Source organism: Grus americana, chromosome 4 (assembly GCF_028858705.1).
Source record: "Grus americana isolate bGruAme1 chromosome 4, bGruAme1.mat, whole genome shotgun sequence".
Taxonomy (NCBI): Eukaryota; Metazoa; Chordata; class Aves; order Gruiformes; family Gruidae; genus Grus; species Grus americana.
The window spans coordinates 33,012,693-33,035,007 of NC_072855.1; the positions used below are offsets into that span (position 1 = coordinate 33,012,693).

General features: G+C 39.5%; 1 protein-coding gene across 3 annotated transcripts in view; it reads right to left on the reverse strand.

The window, feature by feature from the left end:
• MTMR7 (myotubularin related protein 7) overlaps nucleotides 1–22,315 on the reverse strand; it is a 73,588-nt gene that overhangs the window by 16,733 nt on the left and 34,540 nt on the right. For all 3 annotated transcript variants that reach the window (XM_054823782.1, XM_054823781.1, XM_054823783.1), the window contains 5 exons: nucleotides 12,557–12,679; nucleotides 9,017–9,179; nucleotides 5,801–5,958; nucleotides 4,105–4,233; nucleotides 610–744 (listed from right to left, as the gene is read on the reverse strand). In XM_054823782.1, coding sequence (XP_054679757.1) covers nucleotides 610–744; nucleotides 4,105–4,233; nucleotides 5,801–5,958; nucleotides 9,017–9,179; nucleotides 12,557–12,679 — 708 coding nt within the window. The remainder of the gene's footprint in view (nucleotides 1–609; nucleotides 745–4,104; nucleotides 4,234–5,800; nucleotides 5,959–9,016; nucleotides 9,180–12,556; nucleotides 12,680–22,315) is intronic.

The following is a 22,315-nucleotide window of genomic DNA, read 5'->3' on the forward strand; positions in this document are numbered from 1 at the left end:
TATTAGTTTCTTCTGTAAACACATAGAGGAAGGAGAAAATTAAGAGACAGTAGCCTAAGTAAAGCTTTGCATATGGTCATCCTGGTATGTTTAAATGAAGTGGAAACAAAGCTCATCCTATATCTACTAGGGACTTTGTGGAGATTTACCCCTTTGGTTTCGTTTCTTCAGATACTTTGGTAAATTCAGCAGGGAAGCTACTGATAGTGTAAGAAAGAATATTTCCCTACTCCCACTTCCAGGCACTGAAGCCTAAGTCCTCATCACCTTGAGCTGTTTGCTAGCATGCCAAATTTGGACCCAAGTTTTATTAGCTTCCAACCTCTTCTAGTTCATTAGTGAGTTTCTGCGTTTCTGCACAGTATAATTTTCCTACAGCTTTTATCTTGACCAAAGATTCTAGTCAATTATAAAGATATGGCATCTGAGATCACTATTTACCACATTTCAGATTCTCTCTCCAAAACACAGAAATGCTGGAGACATTCAAAGAAGGTCTCCTCAATTCTTGCAGCCTGAGTAAATGTACTTTCCTTAGCCTCATGCATAGGAAATCTGTATTCAGCCCAGATTCAGTCTTGCTATCTACAAGAAATTTAATGTACTTACTTTTGGTCGAGTGTCAACAACGTATATGAAATCACTTCCTGGATTTGCTTTTCTAATGGCCTGGAGCATCTGTTCATCCTCAAGGCATCGTGCACTAAAGCCAGATAAAGGCTGGCTGCTTCTACATATGGAGGCCTGCAGAAAAACAACAACAACAACAACAAAAAAACCAACATAGTTATTAAGCAGAATTATTTAGCATCCAGAAGCATTTACAAAACCAGCTCATTAGATGTTTGCATAGGTGTACAGTTACGTGGGAAGGGTAGAGTGGTAAAATGAATTACATGTTAATAAATACATTATTTTTAAAAAGGCAAAGAAATATTAAAACAATACAACCTCATTGGCCCAAGTCTGGTCTCAAATCCAAGTTTTAGAGCTATTTTAAACATTGTATTTCCCTAATGTGGAAGAATTCCTGAAAGGTGTTCTCTAGAGGATGTGACAAGTACAACACTGCAATCATGAGAACACTGACATAACATGCAGAATGGATCCTTTTGCCCTGTCACTCACGCTTGCCTGTTATGACATTGATGACACCTAACTTGCACCAATACATACTTTAGTAAGCAGCCTGAGACACCATGAGTCCAGGAAACAAAAATGCATAACATGCAGCTAGATCACTGGTGGTGCTGTATTTTAGGACTGCCTCTGGAGAAAGACCTTACTGCTTGGCAAGTGGGTCAGGCAGCGTGACTTCTGGAGCACAGTTATTAATCAGTGCTATTGATGAAAACAAGAGAACTTCTCCACAGACCCATTGGGATCAGACCTCCCAATGAAACTGGGAAAGAAGGAACAGAATGTGAAATGGCTGAGCAGGGAGGTTTTTATTTCTGTTAGGCAGAGGGCAGCTAGGTTTGCAGAGGGCAAGGAGCTAACACATGCACTTTCAAAGCACTGAATATAAGCATGAAGAGAATCTGCCGGCTGAAGGTCGTGAGCCGTGCAGACTGCCCTACAAATTATTTATTACTGTGAGAGAAGACATGCTCATTTTCAGCCAAGTCTTTGAACTATCAGTAGTTAGTAAAACATGGATCTTTAATACACAAACCTTGAATTGTGTGAAAGCTTCTTCATACTTTATTAATAGTTTTTGCAAACAGATTATTAGTTATTTAGAGTCTTGCCTGCTGGTCAGTGCATATTCCAGCGATTTAATATATGCTTATAGCTCCTTTGCATGAAGCAAATGGTACATACGAACATGTGCACAACCTGTCATTTTAATAGAAGGAAGACATTTCTCTCTCATCTGTAGTGTACCATACACAAGGCAGATATAGACCTCAAGATTAAGGTTGAAGTTAGGGTTGTGGATGAAGGTTAGGATTTGGGAAAGTATGGGCTGGAGCCCATTACATTATATCATCCTGGGGGCCCAAGGAGCTAAGGTATGTGCTGGCACCAGTATGAGAGAATGGCTTGTTTGTCGAGTTAGGCTTGGGGTTAAGATCATATTTAGTCCCACCTTAAGAAACAGCTGCATGCCAGTACTGCAAAACTAGGAAGACAGGCTGACCTAGTGACCATTAGATATCGTAAGTGGGAATCATTACCCACGATATCCATGAAGAGATCACCTCCTGCTGACCCAGGCCAATCGCTTAGGATGAGCACATATGTCTGTAAAATTTCTTGGGCTATGTTTAAGAGTAGGGCAAGAGATGAGGTCATATTTTGCTGTTGCACCGGCTGAACAGATTGTTCCGAAGTTTGATCTTACCATATTCACACACATCCTGTAAGATGCAGAGTAAGGTGTCACATCATCATTGAATTTGTTGGCACCAAAGAGCTATGGGAAAGTTGTGGGTATGAAAGACTGAACAAGCAGCACTCATTTCCCCTGCACGCATCAGACCTCTTCCCAACCTGCTGTTGCCATAGCTGTTCAATGTCTATTGTCACAAATCTTACCCCACTTCCACCCATTACTCTATTAGCTGGCAACTCGTGACAACCTCCAAACTCACAAGGAGGTATTTCCTTCAACATTCCCAACCCTTTTCCTCACCCTTTGAACCATGAAAGATCCAGGAGTAAACACAGTACTTCAGATCCTGGTGGTCTGTACCTTAACCTGAACTCCAACCACAACAGGAAAAACATTCAGGCTGAAACCATGAAACTCATTCAAACTAGATGAGTTGGAATCTAGCTAATATTGGAATCTAGCTGATCCCTGAGACCTGTTCTTTCACTGAGATTTGGAAATGTCCAAGTGTTTTGAATCCTAGATACCTATATTTGGACTTAGTTAATTATGCAAAGTGATTAACTTTTAAAAGTTTGGCCCTAATGAAATATTAAAGATAATATGCAATTTATGCAGAGACTATATTTACTGTTTAAATCTTCCTTCCCTCTTGTATTATTGTCATAGATCTTTACAGAAGCAGAATTCTGATGAAATAAAGGGTAAAGAAAGAGTCAAAACAATGTCTCATTTCTTCCTTCTGAAGCTTAAACCTATGACAGGGGCCACTGTAAAGATAAGATTTCCATGGAGACTGCAGTTTATGATTCCTGCTTGTGACATCCTATGGAAATATCTCCCATCCTGCATGGCAAACTCTACAGACACCCTGTAATCCCACACTGGCTCTGTCTCTTGGGAAGTCCTGGCCATCCCCCAGCACTAGGGAAGACCTCTCGATGCAGTTGCCAGCCTGGGACTGAAATAGGAGGAGATATTAGACATGCAGACCTTTGTGAGTACAAAGGGGGGGGACATCCTCCTAACTGGTAATGACATCTGAGCTAAGCCAATCTCTAGGGGGCTGGGACACAAAAGTAAAAACACTCAGTCCATGGGATCCTTCAGTCCAAAGCTCTCTTTTACTTCAGCTGCAAGAAACCAAAATTCAAATAGTCTAGGTACAGAGTTTTTTTCCAAACGGTTACAGACGAGTAAGGCAGTTCCTCACTCAGCCCTGGGAATATCTGTCATGGAGAGGAGAAGGTGGCACTCCTCACTCTTCCGGACAAGGAGAGTCTCTTCAACAAAGTCAGGACACGCTGCTCAGCCAAAATTTGGCAGCTCTTTCATCCATCCTTTTTGGGTCTATTCACAGATCGTTTCTCGAAAGGCTACTCCTGATTCATTAATTGTTGCAAGTATAGTTTTTCTCCTTCTCAACTTCTCTCAGGCTGTGGCTACCAGACCCTAAATAGCTCTGTTCTCCTCCCAATCAGCTGCTAAGCTGCTTGCTACTGGCCTTCACTATTCTGCCACTCATGTTTTAGGACCTCTTGTACTATTCCACTTCCTTGTGATACAGGGATCACATTTTTCTGTGTTAGCCAGATGATAAAGCTGAGTTTAAACAACTGTATTAAATGTCTATTAATGAACTAACCATAGTTAGTTCATTAACTAGTTCATTAACATTAACTTTCTTCTTGTGAAAGCTTACTAGAAGAATCATGAAAGCAAGGCCAAAATAAGCAAACACTTCAAAGCTACAAATTCACACTTACATTGTTATCCTTGCAGTAGTAGGAAAGAGCTGGGAAACGCCTTCGGCTTCGAAATTTAGAGCTCCCCACTATGATATGTGCAGTTGCAGACTTTGGTACATACACTTCCGTAGGATAGGAGTCACAGACCTGTGAAAGGAAACTGCTTATTTGGTCTACAAAATACAAGTAACATTAGCCATCTCCACAGCAAAAACAAAATACCAAGGAACTCTAATCTCAGGGAATACTCCATCATTATTTTATACATATCACTGACATTTCTCAAAACATTTTTTTGAAGCTGGAAAGTATTAATTCTAATTTACAGATAGCAAAACTGAAGCAGAAGGGTTGAAGGGCTGTATTTTTAAATGTTAATTCATGCCTCATTGAGAACAGACAGGTATAACATACATTCATACCAAAAAAGATACAGCATGATGTACAGCAAGGTTGTATTTACAACTGCGGTTTCCTCTGTAAGAGAATTTGGAAGTAAGGAAGTGGGTGAAGGTCTCAAACACCCCTCTGTTATAATGGGAGGGGACTATAGAGCTAAATTTTCCAGCAAATCTGATAATTAAAAAAATGACAAAAATAGGGACTTGGAGAAAAGAAATTAATCTGTATGAAATGAGGATACCAAAAGGCAAGCAGCCCTGACAATGCCTACGGCTTCTGAGAGGAACCCAATGAGGCTGCAAAAAAGCCCAGAAGTTCCTCTGGAGACAAGTGGGAACTCAAATGGGGTCCTGGTCTAATTTCCTTTTCCTGATACTGCCTGTGGCATTCTGGCTGGGGTCAAAAGGATATCCAGTATCTCCCTGGGACTAAAGGAATTAGGATGCCCAGGAAGAAATTAGGTTCTGAGAGAGTCAGAGACATGTAATGAAGCAGAAAGAAAAGGAAGGGCTTGTGGTTATGGATGCTGCTGTGGTGGACTGGGTTCTATTCATGATGCCATTTTTCCTACACTTTATCTTAAAAGATGTCAAACATTTTTTCCGCTTGTTTTAACAAAAAGAAAACAAAACCTAACAACACATTCAGTCTTCTCTGATAACTGCACAGGCCTTTCTTAACATGGATATGCTCCAGCAACAGAGCCAATAGAGTGCATGGACAAACTTCCTTCAAAAATACTTTGGCTTTTATTTCTCACAATTAATTAACATTCTAGGGACTTCAGTCGTACAAGACTGAACTAAGCAGGACAGCTGGCAGCTAGGAAGATATATTACCTGTCAGACGACTGTGAAAAATAGTAACAGTCAATCACACAGGCTTCAAAAGTATCGTGAGAATAGCCAGTGAGGAAAAAAATACTGCCAAATTCACTACTTCAAGTAATTTTTTTCTTAAAATGACTATGTAGTAATTTTATATAAACCTGCACATCAGGAAAACGCTCATTCAGACAGACAACATTAGGTGTGATTTAAACTTCTCCCCAGGCAGCCAAGTTCTAATGTTTAAAACACTGTGGACATGTTTTCTGTGCTTCACTTCTACATGTGTTAAATGAAGACACAGTCTTTCTCCCATGTTCTTTGTACCTTTTTATGTGAAAGAGTGGAAGATCTGCACCTTATTCCATGTGTGTACAGCACTGAGCACAAAGGGATCCTGCATCTAAGCACTATAGTAGTTCACAGTCAGACTGCTGATTTACTTTACAGACAGCCTCTGTAACAGAAAAATCACAACAACTCACTCCATAGTCTCTGTTTACATCACTAATCTGCCAATAGTTGTTCGGAATACCCATTCGATTATATTCTTCATGGAGGTTCACCAGTTTCCAGCCTTGTTCTCGTTCTTCTTTATCTAATTTTGGATTGAATGAGAAACAATACAGCTCTTCGTATTTCACTGGGGGGAAAAAAAAAAGCAAAAACCAAAAACAATAAACCACTTCAGATTTCTCATCCTGAAATCACACTCCAAAACCAGAACTTGGTATTGTCCTTTATGTAGTTCCTTTTAAAATAGTCTGCTTTTCTATACAAAAGCACATATCCTGGTTTATAACTATTTTCAAGTATACTTTGAAAGTACTGTGCTTTATTGTTATTTGTATATGTTGCAATATATGTGCCTTATTAGTAGTCCTACTTAAAATATACTATTCTGCTAGACCTCTTCTCTACTGCATTGTAAAAGCCTCCCCAAGCACAAAGACAAAATGTCAGTGATAATATGCTTTCATCCAAAGAAAATTTAAGTCAATACCAGAATAAGCACCTGTTCCGCTAAAGAATTTGCTGGCCAGTATTAGCTTAGAAGCTCCTTTATTAGTGTAACATCTGTCCTGTGGCAAAGACAAAACATCTGAACAATGGACTATGCAGCACAATCTTCCCAAAATTAACTAATTCAGAAGTCTTTGTCACTAAATAGGAAAGTTTCCAATAGATTCAATGAAATACTGGTTTTGTGGTCTGCAAAATTCTGTCCTTGAATTATTAGCAAAGGCATTTGAGATACAGATGTTGCAATAGCATAAAAATAGCATATGTTACATCAGTCATTTTATCATGACCATTAAATCATTTAAGTAGCTATGCCACCTGTCACCCTCAGTCAAGGACCATATAGGAAACTTTGCTGGTGCTGAAGTTTTAAACTTTTTTTAGAAGTCTATCTGTATTTATGCTAATGAGTGCCTTAATCCTGGTGAGCAATGGCAGCCAGACACCATTGCCTTTAAATGCCAACTGTCATTGATATGAATAACTATTCAGCATATAGCTTGAAATTAACGTTCTCATTGATACTTAAGATATTGTTATGTCATAAGGGTATGTTTCATCCTGTTAATCTAAGTTCCTTAAAACTTTCAGGTTTTTAACTTTAAAACTGAAGTAAATCACAAGCTGAGTACTCTCTGATTTCATAGTTCTCCACTGATACACTTGCTCCACAATATAATTTTAACAAGGTCAGTAAATTTACATACTACACTTTCTTTTCTAATAAAAATACCTCATAAGCAGAGTCTTAGGATACTAAAGTAAGAAATTGATAGCTATAAAAATAATAACCACAAAACCAACCACAATATTAATAATAATAAGGCTTCTACCTTTTACTATAGAGAGTCTTTACTTTTATTTTGATTATGTCTTCTAAAGGTTTAATTTAAGTTATATTTTGCTTTTTTAAATTTCATTAAATTGATTGTATAAACACACACACACAAAAGTATGAACATAAGGAAAGAAAACTTCTGGATAACTCTGTCAGGAAAGTACTGAAAGTCAACTAAGTAGTGAGTTAGAAGAAAGAAAAGAATGATTTGCACATTGTCAGACAGTTTACACTCTTTCTGTATTCTCTGATTTCAAACTTCTGTCATGACACAGATTACCAAGACAGTCTGGTTTATTTCTCATCTGATAACATAAAGTTTTAGCACAACCCATAAATCCAATCTGAGCTCTTTTCAAAAAAGTGCTTTTGGTAGCAATACGAACTCTTGTTTTCACTGCTTGGCTGTCCAAAGCATCTAGATTTTCTGTCCAACTTGACCTGCTGTCCACAGGCACATGGGAAGCCTTTAAAAATCCACCTATTAAAATATATCCAGGTTATTTATGACTGAAGTCTGCCTCAACATTACAAGTATTATTACATGATGGTATCTATAGGTGGTAATAAAAATGTTCAAGTATTAATAGTCAGTGCCTTAAAGCTCAGATATCGCCTCTTTGTGAGTACTTATGGGATCTTCCCTAATCTTTCACGGTTATTTTGCCATAAGCGTCTGCAATCCTGCTATTATATCTGTGATAACTTTTATGGTGAGTTTGTTTCACAAAATGGCTTAATTAAGCAAAAAGGCCAAATTCAGCTGACAGCTTGACCTTATTAAAATGCTATTAACAATGAGCAAGAATAAAATCAAACACAAATTTGCTCCTTTAGTGTAACTAGGACATCAGATAGTATAGAATATATTAAGCCAGTACATAACATGGGCTTCACTCAGGTTCCCTTATGGTGGAATGAATGAAAAGAACAGGTAGAGAATGGAAAATAGAGCTTGAATGAGTCGAATTTTCTCCTCATGGAATAAAGTGTACCTTCTAATGCTGAGTAATTGTATTACATAAAGAAAGTACAGCTTTGTGGCCAGACAGAAGGACACGGCAGAGCACTGTCAGGGTACATTTGGTTCACCTTGCAATCAGAGCCTTGTAATTTTAAGTAAGCAAGATTTTATCCTGCCTCACATGAAGATTGGATAGTTTGCTGGAGAAGGAAAACTACTATGCAGCTGAACTATGCAAAGAGCTAATTCTACAGTGCTCTTACTGCCTCTTCTTCATTCGAACCTTCTTGTCTATTGCAGTCTGCCACTGAACTTGTGTTCAGGGTCCAGTGCTAGTCTTCCCTTCATCATTCTGTATGCCGGTATTGAGGTGTCCTGTTCTGGTGCATAGCAGTACGCACACCTCCTCCTGGCTCCAGGGAAAGAGCATTACAGAATCGCATTCCTTCCAGCATGCACAAACACATACTTGCAGCTGAGGTCCATGGAATTAATCCAGATTTACATCAGCAGAACCTCTGACTGACTTTGTCTCATTGTTTTTAAATTTTTCTGATAACTTTCATCTTGCATCACCTAGCAGATCAAGTTACAGCTGCTGCAGTTGCACATTACTACTACTACTACTATCCATCCTAAATATAGAAGGTACTTTATAAAGTTCAGTAGCCGTGCTGGCTGACTGTGCAATTTTTTCCCCCTCTACACAGTAGATAAAATTGGTGTCTGCTCAGAGATCATTTTTTTCATAACACATCTCTAATTAAGGCTTTTTTCTTAACCTGCAAAGGACAAACATGCACAGCTACATTTCTTCCATTACATTCTCCCTCTTCAAGATGAGGATTGACTTTTGTGCCAGTTTCTTTCCCATACCTGGTCGTGCCAGACGTATCAGAGATATGTAAACGTCATGGCAGTCTCGTTCCTGAGGGATGACCAGCTGGATGATCTGGAAGTTCTTGCACCGGATCAGCAATGGGCAACCAGTGGCAGTGGTGGCCTGTTTCTCAATGGAGGAAATTTGGCTGTGAAGAACCTGTGAGGGAATTGAAAATGGTTATGTCAAGTGATTTAAATCTTTAGGAAGAAAAATAATTATTTATAATGATGTACCAGGGCAGGCACAGTAGCTTTCACTACTGTTTCAGAAAATCCCCACACTCCTCCTCTTGTAGTTTTGTTCCTGTCTCCAACTTCAGGCTCAAGCAGTGCCTGATACATCACCTACAGACAAAGAAGTGCTTCTGGAGTGTTTCAGCTGCTCAAACATTAGCCTGGTCATACTATCCAAAGCTTTCTATTTGTTTGCTTTAATGTAAGCTAACAGCTGTCAGAAAAGGAGCTCTCTTCATCTATCTATCTGGTCCATGCTGGACCTTATTCTCACCAATAAGGAGGGCCTGGTAGGGGACGTGAAGCTCAGGGGCAGCCTTGGCTGCAGTGACCATGAAATGGTGGAATTCAGGATCCTCAGGGCAGTGAGGAGAGCACACAGCAAGCTCACTACCCTGGACTTCAGCAGAGCAGACTTTGGCCTCTTCAGGGATCTGCTTGGTAGAATACCATTGGACAAAGCCCTGGAAGGAAGAGGGGCCCAAGACAACTGGCTAATGTTCAAGGGTCACCTCCTCCAAGCTCAGGAGCGATGCATCCCAACAAAGAGGAAGTCAAGCAAATCCACCAAGAGGCCCCCGTGGATGAACAAGGAGCCCCTGGACAAAGTCAAACACAAAAAGGAAGCCTACAGAGGGTGGAAGCAAGGGCAGGTAACCTGGGAAGAATACAGAGAAACTGTCCAAGCAGCCAGGGATCACATTAGGAAAGCCAAAGCCCTGACAGAAATTAGTCTGGCCAGGGATGTCAAGGACAACAAGAAAAGCTTCTATAGGTATGTCAGTGAGAAAAAAAAGGAGGACGAGGGAAAATGTGGGTCCCCTCCAGAATGAAACGGGTGTACTGGTTACCCAGGATATGGAGAAGGCTGAGGTACTCAATGACTTCTTTGCCTCAGTCTTCACTGGCAAATCCTTGAGCCACACTGCCCAGGTCGCAGAAGGCAGGGACTGGGAGAATGCAGAACCGCCCGCTGTAGGAGAAGATCAGGTTCGAGAATATCTAAGGAACCTGAAGGTGCACAAGTCCATGGGACCTGATGAGATGCATCTGCAGGTCTTGAGGGAACTGGCGGATGAAGTGGCCGGGCCACTCGCCATCATATTTGAGAAGTCCTGGCAGTCCAGCAAAGTTCCCGCTGACTGGAAGAAGGGGAACGTAACCCCCATTTTTAAGAAGGGTAAAAAGGAAGACCCAGGGAACTACAGGCCGGTCAGTCTCACCTCCATGCCTGGCAAGATTATGGAGCAGATACTCCTGGAGACTATGCTCAGGCACATGGAAGACAAGGAGGTGATTGGTGACAGCCAGCATGGCTTCACTAAGGGCAAATTGTGCCTGACAAACTTGGTGACCTTCTATGATGGGGTTACAGTGTTGTTGGATAAGGGAAGGGCAACTGATGTCATCTACCTGGACTTGTGGAAGGCATTTGACACTGTTCTGCACAACATCCTTGTCTCTAAATTGGAGAGACATGGATTTGATGGATGGACCACTCGGTGGATTAGGAATTGGCTGGATGGTCGCACTCAAAGAGTTGTGGTCAACGGCTCAATGTCCAAGTGGAGAACGGTGACGAGTGGTGTTCCTCAGGGGTCGGTACTGGGACCGGCACCATTTAACATCTTTGTCGGCGACATGGACAGTGGGATTGAGTGTACCCTCAGCAAGTTTGCCAATGACACCAAGCTGTGTGGTGGGGTTGACACGCTGGAGGGAAGGGATGCCATCCAGAGGGACCTTGACAGGCTGGAGAGGTGGGCCTGTGCGAACCGCATGAAGTTCAACAAGGCCAAGTGCAAGGTCCTGCACGTGGGTCAGTGCAATCCCAAGCACAACTACAGGCTGGGCGAGGAATGGATTGAAAGCAGCCCTGAGGAGAAGGACTTGGGGGTATTGATTGATGAGAAGCTCAGCATGAGCAGGCAGTGTGCGCTTGCAGCCCAGAAAGCCAACCCTGTCCTGGGCTGCATCAAGAGAGGTGTGACCAGCAGGTCGAGGGAGGTGATCCTGCCCCTCTACTCCGCTCTTGTGAGACCCCACCTGGAGTACTGCGTCCAGCTCTGGGGGCCCCAGTACAGGAGAGACATCGAGCTGTTGGAGCAAGTCCAGAGGAGGGCCACGAAGCTGATCAGAGGGCTGGAGCACCTCTCCTATGAGGACAGGCTGAGAGAGTTGGGATTGTTCAGCCTGGAGAAAAGAAGGCTCCAGGGAGATCTAATTGCAGCTTACCAGTACCTGAAGGGGCCTACAGGAAAGCTGGAGAGGGACTGTTTATGAGGGAGTGTAGTGACAGGACAAGGGGTAATGGGTTTAAGCTGAAGGAGGGTCAATTTAGATTAGATGTTAGAAAGAAATTCTTTACTGTGAGAGTGGTGAGGCACTGGACCAGGTTGCCCAGAGAGGCTGTGGAGGCCCCATCCCTGGAAGTGTTTAAGACCAGGCTGGATGAGGCTTTGGGCAACGTGGTCTAGTGGAGGGTGTCCCTGCCCATGGCAGGGGGGATGGAACTAGATGATCTTTGAGGTCCCTTCCAACCCAAACCATTCTATGATTCTATGATTCTATGATCTGTACAGTGAAAAGATGAACCAGCATCAGTTAGATAAGGCTAAAATGTGGGTCTCCTCATTGGCAGAATGGTAGTCCTGATATATTTTTAAATACTGCATCAGATGAGATGAAACATTACAATAAGAATCAGAAGGGGAATAGTGGGACCAAGAGAGGACAGAGTTAATAATTAGTACAAAACCAGACAAAGGATTCATAATTAAGCTACATAAAAGACTCTCAAATGGTATGACACTGGAGCTGTATCTGTATCTATATATATACATGCAACATACGTTATTAGTCCATCAAAATAGATAACACAAAATACTACATTATGCAAAAAAATTAATAAAACCACAAAATCACTGATCCAGCACAAGCAGTTAGGGAGAGAGGCAAGAGCTGACTGAGTCAAGGTAGTAATTCATATGCAAAGCACATATCCTCAGTTCTTCTTGGACGATAGGAGCAAAGATGTAGTTTACAGCAGCTGTTCCTTGGTCAATCACATCTGGTATTTGTACGGGGAAGGTCCTTCTACTCCTCTTACTGTGTTGCAATATCCAGGATCCATTGAAAATTTTCAAAAATGACCAGGCTGGAATTTCACATGCTCTGAAGTTATAAAAGCATCTGGATGAACTCATTTACTACATTTAAACTGTTTTGCAAGTTATTTTCAAATTACCATCAATGAAGTGCCATGCACTTACAGCTAACTGAAAAAACAAAAATTCATACCCAGGTTTCTTTACGAGTTTCAGAACCATTCTCCACAAATATGACATGCGTAGCTGTTAAATACAAGGTTCCTAGTGCAGCTTTTCTTGAAGATAAACGATCAAGTAACCGAACATTTTCCACCTATACAAAGAAATGACAGGGGAAAAAAAGAAAAAAGACATAATTAGTCTATGACCTCGCCTGCCATAGTTGAGATCTAAACATCCACATTTTGTTCATTACAAATAAAGCAAGTTCTTTTCAGTACCATATGAAATGACTATCAAAAGAGTATAACTATATGAAAAAATATGATTATATTATGTGATCTATTTCCAGATCTACCTTAATGTTAATTTCCCCCCCTCTTGTGGTACCTCTGAATCCAAAAATCTGTTAGCAAAGATTTCCAAGGACTCTTTCTCACTTCAGCTCTTTCCTGTTATCTCACCTTACTAAAACCCTGTGATAGTGAGGCAGGGCCTGGCCTTCAGTTAAACTCTAGCTCCATGTTGTCCATTCAAGCCTTTCCAGAATTATTAGTGATACATAGAAAGCTAAATTAAAAAAAAATAATATTAAGCAGGAGGTGACAGTGGTAGAGTGTCTGTCTTCATCCTCGCTCAGGCTCCCAGGCAAGTCTATGTTGATAGTTCCAAAAAAATGTTTCAGTGTTTGTCTCTACACTCCTCTTAGGGCTGACAGCAGTGGTCACACCAGAAATTTTTGCCTTCAGTCACTGTTCAATGGGAATCAAGGATTTCACACCCACTGCTTTGCCTCACTGGACACAAACTGGGCGTTCTCTCTTTGCTACACTCCTGACAACAGGCGAGTCCATAACACATTATTAACTCTCAAATCACCAGTCTGTGGCTTGTACACCATTAATATTTTGTGTATGGCATGTGTTCTAGGCATTTATCTAATATTATATGGCATTTCTGACTGAGAAACTAGAACAATAAAAAAATCAACAAGGTGGATATTAAATGGGATAAAAACTGCCTAATCAATTTGCTACCAAAAAATGGGTTTGATGGGTTTCCTACTGCGATGATTTTAAAACTAAAATTAGTCATTTTTCCTATAAAACATACCTAGTTCAAACAAGTGAAACCAAGGAATGCTGATGGTTGATATCATATAACTTGTAGTAAATTATCAACATGCTCTCTTCTGGTTTTATAATGTTGGAATCATAAAAGAGCACATGCTTTTCATCCAAACAGCAGCACAGACCTATGCAGCCTGCCCATTGCTGCAGAAGATCTTCAACACATCACCTAATCTTCTCAACATTCTCTCTTCAACTCTTCACTCAAGACTTAGGATTTCTTTTGTATATCCAGTTATTTTCAGGACTTGGGGCTGATAACTGTTGAAGAGATACACCTCCATTAAAATCAAAAGGGACTAGTCTTGTGTTTGAAGTACAGAAGCTGACTTAAAAATTGCTCTGAGAAAATGGAAGAGGTGAAAACACCAGGAACAAAGTTAAAGAAGACCTTATCATTTTTGCATTGAAATAAATGTAATTTTGCACCAATTTCCTGAAAATCAGAATTGGATGCAATAAATACAAAGAAAAAAGAATAAGGGGATCAGCAAAATCAATTTGATTTTTAATAATGCAGAGATTCCAGATAAGATTGACAGAAACTTCCTAAAATGCTCTCAGAGATGGGATGTAGCCATGTATTCTCAAAATTTTGCAGTAAGAATTCCACTGAAATCACATCAGAAACAGAATGATGCCAGCACCTAAGAATTACAATGTTTACAATGCATATTCCAAACACATTGCACTATTTTAAAAATAGGAACAAAGAAATTCTTAAAACCAAAATAAGCCAGTTTGGTAGGAAAATGCTTAAAATCAAACAATTAGTAAAACCAAGTCTTCTCCCTCAAGGCCAGTTATAATCTGCTTTAAACAAAAATAAAAGAGCTAGAAAGCATGGATCACGTCTTTTCCCAGGACCATCTACTTCAGAGGTCACATATTGGGGTGAGAAGGAATGGAAGAAACACAGCATTAACCCAGTAAGCATTCAGTGGTAAGCAAAAGATGAGATATAAAAGAGCAGGGATGATAGAAAAGAAAGATGTAGGCAGTGCCCCTTGAAAAGAAACCCACAAATAACAACAACAAAAATGATGTGCCATGAAACACAAGCAAAGCAAACATCCAGATGCAGGGCAGGGGCTGAGGGATGAGGGCTCTCTGGGGGCTTCCTAAGCTGAGGTCATAGCATGCATTTTAATTCTATGAATTTTGTTAAATAAAATTTTGAATCGCTGTAACCTATTGGCACCCACAACACCCTGTGAGAGTGAACTTTATGTTTCAGCTATGAACTGTACAAAAAAATCCCTTTGTCTTCCTTGTTTTGAACCTGCCATCAATAGCAGGTGCACCATGCATTTGGTGAACAATTTGATAAACAGGGAACATCGTTTCTCATTTACTTTCTCTGTGCCGCACATGCTGTTACAGATCCTTCCCTCCATCCTCACATTTAGGCACAACCTCAACTTGAACGAAGGCCTTCTACTTCTAATAAAAGAAGTACTTTTAATAAGAGACGTCCTCTTACTCCTTCACCCTGTTGTTTAGCTATGCAAATCTTTTTTTGGTCTTTTAAAGCCTTTTTCTGGAAGTTGGCTTGCAGTGAGCTCCCATATTTAAACAATCTTCATGACTCCTATAAACATTTTAAATTTTGGCTCTCTCTCTTTTTAAACAGTTTTCACATTTTTATGTAGTTTCCTTTTTGAAGTTAAACATTGCCATGGGAGATTTTTTCCCCTTTTTTTGCTGTTTCAAGAATACTGCAACTAAGTACATTAGTTGCTTTCACACAGGTTCTAGCTGTATTTTGAACCAGGTCTTTTTGTCACTGTCTAAGACCAGGTCCTAGAATTATTTAGAATTACTTAGAATTAGTTGGTACTGCAGTCCCAATACTGTACTTGCAGTACAGTGGTGCAGTCCTGTGGTGCTACAGTTCTATTTTCCTATTTAATCTTGTAATTTCAATCTGTAGGGACTCTTCGCTGTTGTGACGTAGTTAATCTATGAGATTTGATTCTGTTTACTTCAAGACAAAAAAATCTGCTCTTTGACAGACATGATTTTACAGGTCTTTCCCATGTAATTTGTCACCAATGCACCTGTCACTGATTATTTTTCTTCTATTAAGTTTCTAACATGCCTATTACATCAACATTCTCATTTATAACCAGTAACTTTAGTTTCAACTTTTTTTCCCAGACTTTGAATATTTGTACTGAAATGCACACATATCTGGTCCAATTGTCTATGATTCTTTGCTCTGGTTCAGTGGAACTCTTGGCAATTTATATATATTTGAGAATATAGAAATTTTTATACTGAGAAATTTTTGTGACACAGCACAGCATCCAAAATATCATACATTTTCTGCATTCTAACAAGAGCTTCTCAGTTTTGCAGTACTTCAGTGTGGATAAGTACAACTCAGAATGAGCTCTCCTACCAGGCTCAACAAGGAAAAGTACTGTTTGTGAAATGATGCTGCAGACTGAATTTTTAGCTAGCCCTTATTTCAGCTGATCTCAAAGAGTACGGTAAGAGTCAATTAAAACTAGTGATAACCTCAAAATTTGGCTCAATAAAAATTAGCATGATTCATTGATTAACCTTACCTAGTTCTCATGTGATATAGGTCAATTTGTGATTGCAGTATGAGAAAAATAAAGCAGGTTTACTAATAACTTGTTTCGTGAACCACCTCATCTTATCTAACATAATTTCCAAAGGGAAAGGGAACTGCTTAAGTCTAAACTCTACCTGGATTCAAATCCACATTTCTGATTTATAATGTGTGAGTGGCACAAAGTGCCTTCAGGAGCAGTAAGGATCTCTAAGCTCTCAGGAGCTTGTTCTAAAAACTCTCTGCATAACCTCCTGCATGGATTTACATGGTTTTCATCCGATCTCCATCTGTGTTTCTTCTTCCTAGTTTCCAGTTACTCAAACTTTCTGAAAAAGCAGTATATTTCACCCATGGACAGAAAAAAAAAAAAAGTAAAATAGAGCTAGCCTCAATCTTGGATTTCATTCTGCTGATCAAAGAATTCAGAGGAGCCTTCTTTCTTCTTCTCCACCCTCCCAATCAGGAAAAGACAGCCAAGTCAAACAGTGTCTTTAAATGGTCTAGAGGGAATGGGAATATGTTCATTTCCACAAAAGAGGAACAGATGTTGCAATAGTGCTTTGGAAGAGGCTGAGTTTTTCTATCTAAAAAGTAGCAGCACGCTGAGAAATCAGCACTAGTAACACACACACACACACACACACACACAAAAATCAGAAGGAGACACTGTAGTAATTCATCTCCTACTTTTTCTCCAAAAAGTGCTCTGTCTTTTCACAAAAGCTTCTGTAGACTTTATTGGAGAACCTAAGAAATCATGTATGTACTGACACATGTCATGAAAAGGCATACACACCACGCACATGTGCTTTGCCTAAAATGAACAGCTGGTGGGAGAGACCAGATCAGAAAATATCAGGTAAAGAATAAAAAAGAGAAAAAACACCCTGTAAAGCTGAGAGCTGGAAGAGCTCAAAGAGCAAAAAAGAAAGCATTAGCCAAGCAAGTCTGGAGAGTGGCATCTAAGTAAAAACTTCAATAATTTATTTGAATCTGTTGCCCCCATCATTTATTTTTGCCTGATGACTGTGGTTGTCTAGGCTTAAAGAAAAGACTGCCAAGAGATTTATTTCAATGATTACAACCCCTTACATGGGGATAAATAAAGTTGGCCAGAAACTCTCTTTTCAATGCAACACAGATGACAGAAAAAAGGAAGCAAAAATAGAAGTTAAAGGGAATGCAAATTAAGAACAGATGGAAGGCACTTTTTACTCAGAGAATAAACATGACAAATGACTTACGAACAAGGTTGCCAGAAGGTCATTCAAGAAAAAAATGTCATATTAGGGAAAAGCATGGGTCAAAGCTTTACTCAGGCACAGCTCCCACCAGTTTCAATGGGACTCCCACCTAAGGAAGAATGGCAAAGATATGACCCTGAAAGCATTCAGAAATGTTGGCGTGCCAAAACATTATTCCTAAAAATATCCATGTACCCTAATTTGTTTTCATTTTTTTAGTAGAGATTACTTATTGAATAAGCTCTGACTGCATGGCCTATTTTTAATGCACCTTGAATATGCTACCTTCATTCTCATTTCTTTAAGATATTTCAGTATCTCCAAACTCATGGCAGCATTGTAAAAAAACACAGAAGTTACTGCTACTTTTTGGTGCTGTTCATAACTCCACATGGGAAAGCTCTTTCAGATAAATGCAGGATTAGTTCTGACTCTGGACTCAGACTCAAGCAGCGAAAGGAGAGAGAAACATGGAGAAAGAAAACATGCTTTGGAGCAAAACCTCAGTCTCGTGCCTCTCCATGTTGCTTTACTTCCTGGCACAACACTCATGTACAGCAAGGAGATGCTATCTGACACAAAATAGTCTCTACTGTAGGATTTTCAAATAAAATTTTGAATTAGGAAAAAGCATCTCAAAGAGTTTTATTCTCACTACATAGATTTTCAGTCTGTGTTTTTGCTTCCCATGTATTAGCTAACCTGAAGTAGAAGACACTTGAACTGCCAGTTCTGCCATGGTAATCACCGAGCTGCCCATTACAATTATCACTGTGCATCTGGAAGGAGAACACAAGCGGAAAAATCTATCTGGCAGCCCAGAACAAAATAGCTGTGCTCCCAAGTATCACCAAGTGCTCCCCGCTCCTTTAGGAGGAACCATTACTAATCCCTCTAATTCCTTATCACAAAAAAGGAAGAAAGGCTGGAAAACCCTCCCAGCCAGGAGAAAGCTGCTAATAAAAGATAAGCAGGGAATGTCCTAGCTTAGGCCACATCCTCAGGAGCTTCTCCATTGTTCAGCCAGTTAAAATTCGTTGCTCTACAACAGAAGCCTGTTAAAGCAAGTTCCAGATAAAAACTGATCAAGTACCTTGACATTTGACTGTACAAAGAAGATTCGGTGATTCTTCAAAAGTAACGAAAGACTGCTTTCACAACAGTCTATGGTACTGAAAAGGTTGACCCAAAGCCAAAGAATGGCAGGGCCCTGGTTAGGTTAGCAGCACGCACTTAGCCCTAGAAAGGCTTCTTTTTGTCTATCCAGGACTTGGTCTTCCCTTGGGCTCCTAGACCGCCTGGGGATTTCAGTCGCCTTCCCTACTCACCTTGTGATCTTACACATGTGAGTAAAAGCAAGAAGAAACCGAATCCTGGGAATTAGTGACAGGACTCTGACCGGCTTCAACACTGCAGGCACGCAAAAGCTAAATGAAGAGCTTGTGCAAGCCAAAAGCCTGAGCCTAATGAGAAAAAAGGAGCACAGCTGGTATGGTTTGAGGCCAAGTGGAATATCTGAGCTTTCTTCACCTCGGCTGACCTCAGCTATCCATGTGTTTAGCATAATTCTTGAGGGTGAAAAAATACAACATGTAAAAAACCCTAAATGCTATCACATTTTTTTCACACAAAGATAGTATAGTGTTGTACTCATTGAACAAAATATACAATAAGTGATCTTTTTGCATAATCTTGGAACAAGAATAAAGGAAAACTGAATTGCCAATTGATGCTGCCATTTAATGTGGTTTCCATTCTATTTCATAAGAATCATGAAAACTGTAGTTGCTCTGTGTAACTTTTTCATATTTCCATCTCTGAAAAGATTTCCCAAGTGCAGTAAAATAATGCATAATCAATCTGTAACACAGATTCGGATGGTCGCATATGCCAAAAGAATCAACTAAAGTCAAAAATTCTAAAACCATTAAATGTAAGTAAAGACACCTTAAGCTCTGCATTGTAAAAAGTTTCCTCACAGCGAACCTGACAGGATGGGGAAAATACTCAAGAAAAATCTAAGTAACTCTAATTTACTAAAGTGAAATGGGAATACTGGAAAAGAGTTGAAAAAATTATAAGGAATGACTCATAATGTTAGCAAGACACTGAACAAATTACCTAACAATTTGGCTTTAAAAAGCCCTATTGTCTGCTAAGATTTATAAAAAAGTGGGAGGCCAGTACCATATTATCAGATATAGCTGAGTAGGAGTTGTATAATGGAGGCAGTGAACAGTAACCTATTACGAGTGTATATAGCATTGCAATATGGTGTCAACATCATAACACAAAGCTCACCTGTACTATGTTTTCTCTTTCAGTCTATGTTAGATCTGATTTATCTAGAAAAGGAGAAGAGAGCAACTGAGGAATTTCCTAATTTTTCTGTGTGTTCTATTAAAAAACATATCTAGCAGCTTTGATTTAGGAAGAAAAGTGCTTCCTCAAGTCAGTAAATCTTACCACATTTGCCAAAATTGTTCAGATGTAGTTCTAAAAAATATATGGAAAATTATTGTATTACTTAGAGCAGTAAGCTAGAACAGGAAGAAAGAATTCTGCATGCAGCCAAGAGACACTGAAAAAAAATGTGTGTTTAAATTCCTCCATTTGATACAGGCTTCTCTGTTGCATGTTCAAACGCATGGCCTCTTCAGCAGTCTATTTTAGAGTAGCAGTACCAGGCTATTTCAGCTGTGCAGACCACACAAGATTTGCATTAAAGATGGACTTGCAGGACTCTCTTTTCTCATGGTAGGGATCTGTCTTTCTCAGCAGAGTACACCTGCACACCAGGAAATGTCATTGTGTATTTTCTGTTGCAAACACATCATTCCTTTGTCTTACAGACACCGATAGATCAAATACCACCCACTCAAGTTCATTAACAGCAGGCTTAGAGATTCCAGCCTTGACCACTCCGAAGCCAGACTTCTCAAATCCTCCACTCCAACCTCAGTCCCCTACTATGCATAAACAGAAATCAAAGAATACCCTGCAGACATTCTGTCTTAATGATTTTCAGTACCATTTTTAAGTGCAATAAGTTTTAGAGTTACTGGTTTAGACACAGATATCAAGACAGCAAATTAAAATATGTGGGTTTCCATGTTTTTTAGAGCTTGTTTTACGACTTTATCCAGCTGCCTCTTTACTGAGGGTCACATTATTGAAAATATGAAGTCTGGCATAGAAAATCCAAAGGAGGCCTGCCAATTCTAGGATTAGGAAAATATTTATTTTATTATGGACTTAACAGAGCAATCTAAATCTAAAAAGAATAGACACAAAAGTAGAAATCTAAAGACAAACTACCTTCCAGTTAATACAATGTGAGTCAGTATACGGATCGCACAAGGGAGAAAGTGTGTTCCCAATCATACAATGTGGGAAAAACAAGGTGTTCAGAGAAAGACTTGATTATTTTTTTTACACAGCACTACAACCAAAATAGAAATAAAGTGCATATTGGGAGCAGGCATATGTATGATAATCAAGTTTCAAAAGTGGAAAAGCATTCAGAATAGAAGGGCTCTAATGCTAAGGTTAACGTAAAATAAAGAAAAACAAGTGAAAATAGAACCAAAAACATAAAAGCCAAAATGCTAGATTCTGAGTTTTTTCAAGCCAGAGGAATTCTTTCATTACTTTAAATGACCTTTGGATTAGAACCACTGGCTCTATCAGTGTTCATGCTTCAGGACATAAATTTGAAAGCATCTTCCCAGATGGATCATGCTTTCCCTCACTTGCCTTTACATTGCCTGTTAGTTAGTATTCTGAATCAGATGTTTTGGTAACAAAATGCACTAGTCTGATCTAGTAAAACAGCTCCTGTGCTCACTTGGTAAGTCATTCACCTCACAAAGGTCAGTATGCTCCTGGACTCACTGTAGATTAGATATAACCAGTAAACATTGAATTAGCTATTATTTAAACGGTCAGCTATCCTACAGACTCTTACTACTACACGGGCACAGAATTTTGAGATGATGAATATATGACATGTTTTAACAGCTTTACCTGTTTCACATGGCACTTCCAATGGGATGACCAAAAATTAAGAAAAGAGAGATGGATGAAGAGGGCTAAAAGCAATTTTCTGGGTTTTTGGGGTTTTTTTGGTTTTTGTTTGGTTTTTTTTTTTTAGAGAACGTATATTTATATATCAGTATGAGAAATGACTCATTACAGAAGTGAGAAAACAGATCTAAGAGTAGTGAACAGATGAAGTTGGTTATTATAACAGAAAATGAAGAAGGTATTAATGCCATCTAAGTTTCAGTACCTTATTTAGGTAACTAAGTTAGAAGCTTATGCACATGAAGAATAAATGGTGAATGGAGACTGTGAATCTAGTTTAATGGGATTCTGGAAACTCTTTTGACTATGTCCATGGAGCCTCTGTTCTTAAATTATATACCTAATGCTAAATAGTAAAAATCTCATCCCATAAGTAGTGATGCCCAAAAGGAAAAAAAAACCAAGAGAAAAAAACAATGTAAACTTCATCCAAATAAACAGAAAAGTAAAATTTCAGCTGAAACTGCACTCCAACGTTTCAGTTCTGGTCTTCTGTAACAAGTTACTTGAAAAACCACAGTGGCATACCATCATTTAGATAATATTTCATTATGTTGCAAATAGAAAAATTGCAACCCACTTTAACAAATTAGGATTTTTATGGATCATGTAGCAGTTTTACCTGTGCCACCTACTCCAAGCTCAAAGAAAAGGGAGAAAAGTGTAATAATGTGTGACATTTTGAAATTCCAGCAACAGGATGCAGGGTTTTGTCTACTGCCTCACCAGAATAACAATGTTGGGCC